Source organism: Eschscholzia californica, unplaced genomic scaffold, assembly GCF_041429995.1.
Source record: "Eschscholzia californica isolate CP2 unplaced genomic scaffold, dmEscCali1.0.p SCAF_4, whole genome shotgun sequence".
In the NCBI taxonomy this organism is placed as follows: Eukaryota; Viridiplantae; Streptophyta; class Magnoliopsida; order Ranunculales; family Papaveraceae; genus Eschscholzia; species Eschscholzia californica.
Genome location: NW_028238461.1, coordinates 42,864,976 through 42,876,089, shown reverse-complemented (window position 1 = coordinate 42,876,089; position 11,114 = coordinate 42,864,976). Strand labels below are relative to the sequence as shown.

General features: G+C 35.6%; 1 protein-coding gene across 2 annotated transcripts; it reads left to right on the top strand.

Annotated features, from left to right (window-relative positions):
- Positions 1-7,421: 7,421 nt before the first annotated feature.
- LOC147544868 (putative SNAP25 homologous protein SNAP30) lies at positions 7,422-10,660 on the top strand. Of its 2 annotated transcripts, XM_086636091.1 has the most exons (6): positions 7,422-7,799; positions 7,916-8,526; positions 9,007-9,100; positions 9,183-9,307; positions 9,695-9,792; positions 10,361-10,660. In XM_086636091.1, exons 2-6 carry the CDS (start codon positions 8,491-8,493, stop codon positions 10,383-10,385), a joined length of 378 nt encoding a protein of 125 aa, XP_086492217.1. In that variant the 5' UTR covers positions 7,422-7,799; positions 7,916-8,490; the 3' UTR covers positions 10,386-10,660. The 2 variants fall into 2 exon arrangements, with proteins under 2 accessions (XP_086492217.1, XP_086492216.1); XM_086636090.1 differs by lacking the exons at positions 7,422-7,799; positions 7,916-8,526; positions 10,361-10,660 and having other exon boundaries at positions 8,962-9,100; positions 9,695-9,997.
- The last annotated feature ends 454 nt before the right edge of the window (positions 10,661-11,114 follow it).

Here is an 11,114-nt window from a genome sequence, read left to right as displayed (position 1 = left end):
AATATGGATTAGGTTTTGAGTTTTTTATTGGGAGATTTTGAGTTGACCCCCATTATTATATCCATATTAGAACTATATCTCCGTTTTCTTAAAAAAAAAATGATTTACACCCCCACGTAACAGAAAATGTTGAACCTCAGTTGTGCGAATCACACATGTGAACCATGACAAAATGCCCAACATTGACACTCACTTTTATATCGATATTAGGACTATACCTCCGTTTTTGAAACTTTTGATTTGCACTCACTCGTTGGTGGAAAACGTTAAGTTCTAGTAAAATGACAGTTGTTCGAATCACACATGTAAATCAGGACAAAATTTCATTATTTACATTTTAATATCCACCTCATTACCTTCTTCTTTCTTCCATTAATCAACTTCATCAACCACAGACAACCATTACCCTTCATCAACTGCACCACCATCATCATCATCATAGTCTTCATCTTCTCCGACCCATACAACCACTGCCACAATCTTCATCTTCACAAACCGCTTGAACTAATTCTCTCTTGATAGTGAACCTCATAATCTTCATCATCTCCAAGTCCATCATTACCAACACTACCACCATTGTTTCTCATGCTGACCTGTTTGGTAGCAACACCTAAAGTCAGTTTATGACATCTTCTAGGGTATTTCAAACCATTGATACATCTTAGAGAAGAACAATGGGTACCCAACTGATGCAGGCGCATAACACGTGGGCCCACGTCCACGCGTGCCCACGTCCACGCGTGCCCACGTCCACGCGTGCCCACATCCCGATCGGCCACAATAGTGGTCCTAGTTAGTATAGGATTAGGAAGTTACCGTAAATTGGTATTTCTTTTCTTTAGAAGTTTCTATGTTTTAAGTATTTAGGAATCCTAGTTTGAATCTATCTAGGAAAGTCTATTATCCTATAAAAGGAGGTCTAGTCTATTTTGATATTCATATTGAAGAGAAAAACCATTGAAGTTAATCAAGTTTTAGTTTATTTATCGTTTTCTTTACAGTTCTTCGTTTATTTTATTGTTCTTATTTTGATTCCGCTGCGTCTACATCAAGTGGTATTCAGAGCCATCAAAATTCTGGAATTTTTTTTTTCTCACAAAAAAAAATATACAATAAAAATATCGATGGATACATCTCCTCTTGAATGTTGGAAAAATTTTCCACGTTTATGTTGGGATCCAATTAGAGATACAATTCAATTTTATATGGATCGGAAGGATGAAAGAAAAATTCATCAAGTTTCTAAAATTCCACTCTTCGAAGGTCAATTCCATATAAATTTATGGATTCAACGCATGGAAGATTGGTTTAAAAATCAAGAAGTTCATGACAAAGATAAGGTTTTTTTGGTTGAACAACATATGTCCGAAAGAATCTACACAGATTTCAATGCAATGCAATGGAGACTCATTGACCAAGGTAAACAATTCATAGACGATTGGACGACGTTGAAAAGCATCCTCAGGTATGGTTTTCTTCCTCTCGATGAGTATTTGCCATGTGTCGAAACGAAAATTGAATCAAGAAGACAATTTTCCGAAGTTACTTCAATCACTAAGATCGAAGATATTGAAGGAGAGGTTCTTGATAAAAAAAAATCATAGTTTTTCAATAATGGAGGAAGAAAATTTCGATGAGACGGATAAGGAAGAAGAGATCCAATTGGATAACACAATATCCGACAATTTATTTGATTCGTATATAATTCCGGGAGAAGAATTAGTTGTTTCGAATCATAAAATTTTTCCTCATCAATTATTTTTCACATCGCCTTTTTCTTTAGAAAAAGAAGAAGAAACTCTTGAACAAATTAAATTCGATGAGTTTGAGGTTGATAATCCATACGATGGCATTAAAGAAGAAGTTCACAATAAATATAACAAAATTATTTCTGTTCCGGAGGTAGAAAAAGTTATCAATGGTTTGGTTACGGTTCGAGATTCAAGTGGAAACGTGAACAAGTCCCACATATTACTCTTGGTCAATACTTACATGAGGTTCCGAAATTATTACCCTAATGCATACTTTGGTAAATCCCCAAAAGATGCTCATATGGAAACCCACCACTGTCTACCTCCATCATTCCTCTCACTTCGTCTTTCTTTATTCCCTCAAACAAACCCTAAGGCCCCAAAACCACCAGACATTGTTTCAGTTATAATCGGTAACCGTCTCACTCTTCATAACTGAATCCTCCCTCTTCACGTTTCTAACTATGTAGATTTTCTCTCTCTACATTATTTCCTCACTCAAGCAGACGCTATACCTTATATTGTTCCTTATGATCTTCTCATTAGTGCTTCTTGTGATATTAAGAAAACTGATACTGCTCCTAAACATTATCAACAATTGATCACTAATGTTACTTTTACTCCTTCATCCACTACTTATCGAATCCTCGTTAAAGTGTTAGTCGATCATTCCAAAATTGAACACGCTTTTAATGATATGGTTGATGGGTTTTGTGTTCAAGAGAGATTTATAGAAGCAATTGAAGTTTTTAGAAAGATGGGTGAGAAATTTTTTGATCCAGATACTATGTCGCTTAACAAACTAATTGAACAGTTATATAACAACTCAATGGTTTTGGAGGCTGAAGAATTATATAAGGAGTTGAGTAAAAAGGGGGTCAATGATGAATCGGTGCAACCAAGGAAGGTTGATGAAGCGAGGGTGTTTTTCAATCGGTTGATGGAGAGATTGACACCTAAAGTTAGTAGTTATGAAGCTATGGTAACAATTCTATGTGAATCAGGGAAGCTTGATGAGGAACTTAAGTTGGTGGGTGTTATGATGAGTGATGAGAGTGTGGGGTTGAGGTCAGAGACGATGGAATTTGTATCTGTTAAATTACAGAACGAAGGAAGGGAGCTCGAAGCGGAACACCTCAGGTTTGTATGCTTTGCCACTGACGGAATTGACAAGCATATCGATGTTGATCAATCAAATTACGTATGCTTGTTCTTTGATGTCTCTAACATGTTCGATAAAATGCTTCTTAGAACGATCATTGAGATAGATATTTTCGCTACGATACCTTCAACAAAAAGAAAACCTTCGGACAACAATATTATTTGTGGTGTTATATTGGTTCGGAAAGTAATTCAATTTCCAGGTATTGATCAAGTTGGAGTCTATCAACTTCACGAAGATGAACGTGGGAAGAGAGATTTTTGGTATCATATCAACGCTACGTGTTTCAATATCGTTAATTTTTTGGGAGTTGGCTATGCTTCTACTTTGGTTTTTAAAGAGGAATCTTGGAAATTAGCTACAATTTCTCTTACTCCAGATTTGCTCGTGTTACTTGTCATTTTTTTGAAAATTATTAAGTGGTTAAGTCTACCGTGGGAAGATGGTGAGATGCTTATTCTTGATTCCCTAAAGGTAATATTGCGAGTATCTTGGCAATATATGATTCAACTTATAGTTGGTGGTATGGTCCAGATTTGTCTTCTACGGATTTTCAGCAAATTTCGTGAAAAGTGGGAATTAAGGATCGGTCTGGAAGAATTTATCGTATGTGGGTGCATCAACTTGTTCTCTTCATCAAAATCGGTTCGGGACGAACCTTCTGGGGAACGGGGAGCTGATGCAGGCGCATAACACGTGGGCCCACGTCCACGCGTGCCCACGTCCCGGTCGGCCACAATAGTGGTCCTAGTTAGTATAGGATTAGGAAGTTACCGTAAATTGATATTTCTTTTATTTAGAAGTTTCTATGTTTTAAGTATTTTTATTATTTAGGAATCCTAGTTTGAGTCTATCTAGGAAAGTCTATTATCCTATAAAAGGAGGTCTAGTCTATTTTGATATTCATATTGAAGAGAAAAACCATTGAAGTTAATCAAGTTTTAGTTTATTTATCGTTTTCTTTACAGTTTTTCGTTTATTTTATTGTTCTTATTTTAATTCCGCTGCGACTACATCACCAACAATGTCGAATTGAAGACGACAAGATTGAACTTGAACTGAAAAAATTAAAGCGAAGAAAATGAAGAATACTTGGAAAAGTTACCATAGTTCTTTCTTATGAAGATCAACAACTCTTTTTTTTTTGGGAAGTTTTATAAGGCCTCCCCAATTTTGTTAAAAGGCCTCCCCATGAACCATTTTACTTGCTAAATTATCACTCAGGGGAGGCCTTTTTCTAGTGTGTTTTCAAAACGAAGTTGGATGATTGTGTTTAAACCTAGTGAAGATATTGTAACTAGATAAATTTCTAAGTTGTGTCGTGCATCAATCTCTCTCCATGTATTAGCATTAGTTCCTTCACAAAATTCGATCAGACATAATAAGCCTGTTTTTCTTGTCAAAATATTCAGAGCTAGATCATTAGGAATAAAATTGAATAAATTTGACAACTTTGGTTTATCTCTGGGTTCCAAATATATGAAGCTATCAAATAATTTTGTTTTTTTTTTGTTGAAACTTCAAATAATTTTGTTGATGTTGAAATTTTGAATACTCCCAATTAAAATCAAAGTCATTGATATTTAGCTTATGAACTAACCGAAAAGAATTTTCAGATGCAACCTTGGTGGAGATGAGAAAAGCATGTAGTGCGGTTAGGGCTGCAGTTCGACCGACACTATAAGGAGTTCAACCCCTAGTTAAGGTAGCCAAATCAGTTGAAGTAGAAACATGTGCCACCGGATTCGGGTTTGGGTCGGAGAATGGCGAATTGTTTCTTTCTTTCTGTGTCTGAAAGAATCCATCTATCTTGTTATCGCAAACTTCTCCTTCAACTATGGTGGTCGAGAAAATATGTGATGATTGTCATCTAGAATCAATTTGTGTTACAGGAATAAGACAAATACTCATCCAAAGGAAGGAAAACATACTGGAAAATACTTTTCACTTGGTTCTAATCATCAATAAATGATACTTCTAAATTGTCAGCGTGCCTCGAACCCTTACCTCTAAAGTGGAAGCCTCAATCTCTTACCACTTCAACCAAGGGTCGTTAGCGTAATGAATGATTTTCCTTTATCAACGAGTCTCTATTGCATCTTATTGAATTTGTCCGACTCTTTCGGATAAGTGTTGTTCAACAACAAAAACCTTATCTTTGATAGGAAAATCTTGATTTATAAACGATCGTCTATATGTTGAATCCAAAAATTCATATGATATTGACCATCAAATAGAGAAAATTTTGAAACGTTATTAACTTTTTCTTGATCGTTTCAATCAACATAGAGTTATTGTGAATCTCGAAAGGGATCCCAACCTAACGTGGAAAACTTTTCCAACGTTCAAGATGAGATGTATGCATATAAAAATGTAACACCCCTATTTTCTTGATATATCAAATTGGGTGGAAATAATAAAAGTCTAGGTCAGTTTTGTTTAGATGAAATACTGGTGGGTTTAAAAACCCTATTTCTCTTCACTTTTGAGGAAACCCTATAGAAAAGAAAGAGGGTGCAGCCGCTCCTTAGTGAAGGGATGAGGAATAAAGAAGAAAAATGATGGAAATAGAGTTCTCTAGTGAGAGAACAAGCCATGGTTGTGGTCTTAAAGTCATCTAAGGCGAAAAGAGGTAGATTTCCTATCTCCTAATTTTTATGTAGGCTCTTTCAATTTAATACATGATAGGTATAGTATTGTTAATCACATGAAAGAAAGATTAAATGGCTTAGAGACTAGTTTTATCTAGAATTTCATAAAACACATAGAGAGGACAGTATTTCGGTCTAAATTCAACTTACATCTAGTATTGATATATGAAGAATCTCGGTATGATTCTTATATGTTTGGAAATGTATGCTTGTCTACTTTCTAGTAGTTCAAACGGTTCATTAATCCGAGTTCCGAGTGAAGAGTTACGATAGTTTTCGTACAAGGTGTCAGAACAGTGTCTACTACACGTCGGTTTATATTAAAATTGAATCTGGTGTAGATATATAACGAATCTAGGTCTGATTTTTATACATTTGGAAAGGTCTCTTTGTCTACTTTCTAGTGGTTCAAACGGTTTGTTAATACGAGTTCCGAGTGAAGAGTTACGATAGTTTTGTACAAGGTGTCCGAACAGTATCTACTGCACGTCGGTTTATATTAAAATTGAATCTGGTGTAGATATATAATTAATCTAAGTGGGATTATTATATGGTTGGAAAGTTTTGTTTGTCTACTTTTTAGTAATTCAAACGGTTCATTAATCCGATTTTCGAGTGAAAAGTTATGATTGTTTTCGTACAAGGTGTCAAGACAGTCTCCAATGGACGAATTTATTGAGATAATTCACATGGTTTATGTTCTTTAGGCAATGTATCTCCTAGGTAGATAGATATCTTCTAGTGGTGAGTCTATGTTTGTTAATTATTATTTTTATTTTCTTGTTTGAGATTGCGATCCACGTGAGGATCTACTATGAGCATCATCCCTTCTGACTTGTCATGTGTTGTTGACTTGAATTGTTTGGTGAGCTTGTTTGTAATTCTTGATAAGGGTCAATGTTTGTTGTGTATTGGTCTGAGATACCTAAACGAGAGTTTGATGATTGTGTCTTTTGACATAGTGTGTTTGTCGACGTACATGTCAAGTTTGTGGCCATAAAGGTTTACCTTGGTTAAAGGCATGATATTTTCTATCTGCTGAAAAAAAAGGAAAGATCGTTGTATTATCAGGGTTAGTATTAGATTAAAATAATACGAGAACCGGAAAACCTAATAATTAATCAAAGGACATAATTTATTAGTTTCGAGAGGGATTGGATAAATCTGATATATTATGTTAGTATTCACCGTTAAATTTCAGATAATGCTAATAATGAATATGAATGCAATGCTTCCTTGATTGGGGATTGAGCTTGCCTACCCGAGGCTTAGGTTTGAGGAAATCTACTGCAGTTGGGTATTAACCCAGCTATTTTGTTTTTCAGGTAATTATTGTGCACTCATGGTAGGTGTTGCTCGTGGATCCAGTTTGAAGGTCTCAAATCTTCGATTTCAAGGCGGTTAGCTTGAGATTTGGAATTTGGGGCGCTACAAAAAATTTGTCCAATTAGATTGAGAGTTAAATTAGTGAGATTGGTGGATGAAAAAAAAGATTCATTTTTTGTTCCCTGATTTTTCAAGCTCTGAATACCAGCTAATGTGAATTGTTGCGGAAGCCATAAAGTAATTGAATCCACCATTAAAACAATGATAAAATAACTAAATAAACTAATAAAAACGATAAATTTGATTAATCTATATAACAAAACACAAAAGTTGTGACTAGGACAAGCTGAGTAGGACCAAAAAAGAGGAAACTTGCCAACTAGACGGGAAGATTATGTGAAATCTAACGGTGTCCCTACCGTCCCTCCAAACGTTTCTGCCAACTCAGACTGGAAGATTGTGAAATCTAACGGTGTCCCTGCCGTCTATGTGAACGTTTCAACTACTTCAATCTAACTGTGTCTCTGCCTTCTCTCCAAACGTTTCATTTACGCTCTCATATTTCTATCTATCTCTCCACCCGCTCTCTCTCTCTGCAAATCAAACGGTTCATTCTTCAGCCACTTCCAAAACCAAAATCATCTTATTATGGTACCGTTCATTCTTCCCCCACTTCTACAACCAAATTCATTTTTAGGGTTTGATTTTTCATTATAATCCTCAGCTAAATCAACAAAAGAAGATAAATCCAAATGAAGATAGTGAATTCAACCTACAATAAATCCAACTAAAGATAATGAATTCAACCTAGAAGTCCTGAACTGAAACCTAACATTGATTTCTCTCCCTTCATCTCTTTCTCCTCTTCTTCATTCACTTTATCTTGGCTTCTTCTTGGTCGGCATCAAGGTTTGTCTTTTTCTTTTCCCTAAATGAATATCTATTTGGTTGACTATTCACAATTTATGTTTTTCACTTTAAAGATCCTAAACTTATTCATTTTCCTTTATTTGTTTCATTGATAGTTCTCCATTGTTGATCGACCAATTTAGTGAGTTTCACCTGTAGTTCAATTTATCAATGATTTAACTCATACCTCTTCCCCTATCTTCCCCTTCTTATTATCTCCGCCTCCTTGCACCCATGGAAATAGAACCATTTGATTCTGATTCTGAATCAGACACCCCTATCTCCCCCTTCTTATTATCTCCGCCTCCTTGCACCCGTGGAAATATACCCATTTGATTCTGAATCAGACACTAAACCAAAAATTACACCAGCAAGAAGGACTTCTTCTGAACCTGCACTTTTAACACCAGATTTGAATTCCAACCCTTTCGACGACGATGGAGGAAAACCCTCTTCTTCCTCTTACGCATCTAACAAGGCGGGAAAACACAACTACCAGAATGACTTTCGTGACTAGGGTGGGTTAGAAAACCAGAGTGTGCAGTAACTAGAAAACTATGAAGTTTACAAGGCTGAGGAAACTACCAAGTCGGTTAACAATTGCTTGAAGATTGCCGAGGATATTAGGGAAGATGCTACTAATACCTTGGTCACCTTGCACAAACAAGGTGAGCAAATCACATGGACTCACATGATGGCTCAAGATATTGACCAGGGTCTCAGTCGAGTAAGCCCTTCTTGATTTTTTTTTGTCGTGTTTATTTCAATGAGTAAATTCTTTAGGTTAGTATGGGTTATAGCTTATCAATCTGAATGGAGAAAGTGAATATTATAACTTGAATGACATTTTTTATCTACTTATGTTGCCGATATCAACGATTCAACATTGTGTTTTTTACTTAGTAGTCAACCTAACCAGACAGATGTTATCAATCAGTATGAACTCTGATAGAGAGTTTTCGCTTGCATCAATCATTAGTAATTTAAGACATCAACCCTGAGTTTGTTCTTTCTAAAAATGCTTGAGTTGATCCATTTAGTGGTGTTTTCGCAACTGAGGAAAGGGAATAATATGTCTATAAATACATAGAAGATCGGCCTCTATATTTTTTAATCATCTTACCCGTATTTGAGTGGTCATTCTCTGTTGATCTGCTAGATTTTCCGGCATGGACTTTTAGTTGTAATCATATTGGTTTGATATCAGGGTGAAAAGCTTCTAGGGAGTCTTGGTGGTATGTTCTCTGAAACATGGAATCCAAAGAAGACTCGTGCCATAACTGGACCTCTCATCGCGAGCGGTAATGATCTAAAACCACGTGGTTTTTGGTTTTCTTTTCTGAATTCATGTGTTTGTGTTTTATTAGTGAGATTTGTTTGCAGATAAATCATCAAAAAGAAAGGCAAGTCACTTGGAGCAAAAGGAGAAGTTGGGTATAGTCCCTGTTCCCAAGGGACCGAAGAACTCTCGTGCTTTTGAACCCACAGATGCAATCCAGAAGGTTGAGGTGTGTATCTGCTTCCTTTACAAATTACAACACATCACTTGCAATTTACAACTCAAAAGTAGTCCATCAGACAGTCGTAGCTCTGAATCCAAGCCTAACTTGTGTGAGAAGGATTTTCGCTGCTCCATCTATTTCAACGAGAAAGAATTCAACCTATTCACTATTTTTTTAACTTGAGTTCGAAATTGTAGAATTAACATAGAATATGGGCTTTTGAATTCTACCTTAGGTACTTAATGTAATCAATATTTACTAGGACAGAAATTCAATTGACACTAGAAATGGTTTGGGCATTACTCCCTGACTCTGATTAGTTCAAGTCACAATGGCTTGCTCCTGTATATTTGAATTATACTGTATATTTATTTGGGGTTTGTGTTATATCAGGTGGAGAAGGACAAACAAGACGATGCGCTTAATGATTTAGGCAACATTTTGGGTGATCTAAAGTCCATGGCTGTTGATATGGGAACCAAGCTTGAAAGGTTAGGAATTACCTCTTTTAACGAACTACCGAATTTTTTCTGCACTCACTTCTTACCAAATGGCCGATGTTTCTCGTGCTCCATTAGTACGATTGAAACAGTAATCTTCCATAATCAATCAATATCCACCACTAAGTTGTGACTAAGACAAGCTGATTAGTACTAATTGTGCTAACCAGTTCGCAGCCAACATGTTTTTATAGAATTGGATGGTTTTATGGAATTTGATAGAGTTAGTTGGTACTAAATTCCTCAAGAAACTAGACACACTTTACAAACACAACTGCATAAGTTATACTATGTACTTCAAAATTTTATAATTACAATTTATTTTCCTGAATACAAACTAATTTACTCCATGATGTTTTTAGTAGTATAGATACCACCAATATTGATACGTCTCATTCATGAACTACATTAATTGTCAAAACATCAAGATAACAGTTAACAAGATCCCAGGGATAACAAAAATATGCCTTTGTAATTTGCTATCCAAAATCTATTGCAATTACATATATTCTACGTAAGACAATTGTTGAGGGTTTACAATTTGTTTGATGTGATTCAGATCGAGGAGTTTTGGCACAAACTAAAAGAAGAAGGGAAATTGGAGTCTTCACACTAATATAAGGTTTCTGCTAAGGGTTTATGTTTGGATGAAATATTATCGCAGCCGGAAAATTGGTTAATCGGTTCTTAGGTTTCATTTTTGTTGGAAATTTTACCTTCAATTTGATTTTTTCCCATTCTCTTGCATGTTTCCATAAAATCATTTAGACATTGAATATTTGATCTTTTACTTCATTGAAACAAATGTAAATAACACTGTAACAAACTGTATATATTTAATTTCGTGGTACATTGATGATAATATTTGGAGTTAATCGACGTAGTTTAAAACAAAATCAAATTCTCTGTCACATGAGGTGATATACATATTATAGGATACTTTTGTTGTCCGTGCCGAAGGCACGGGTCGTGCCTAGTGATTATAAATAACTGAACTCTTAGTTTCCTATTCTCACGAATTGGGAAAGAAATAAATACCTAAACACCTAAATTAGACTTCTAAAAGAAAGAAAATTCTAGTTAAACATGGACTCGGATGAGTGGCCCATTAACCTTGGTCTTGAGGCTCATATAGCCATGGATGGTCTCCATCACTTTTCTTATCTTCGTTTTGTGTTTGTAACAGTTAGTTCATAATCTTTGAATTTTCAGTTCGAGGGATTGGACGTTAATGGAATTTTGCTAAAGTCAGACCCCCATTCTAGCAGCAATCGTCATATGAAGATTCACTGCATCAAACTTCGTACTTCTCC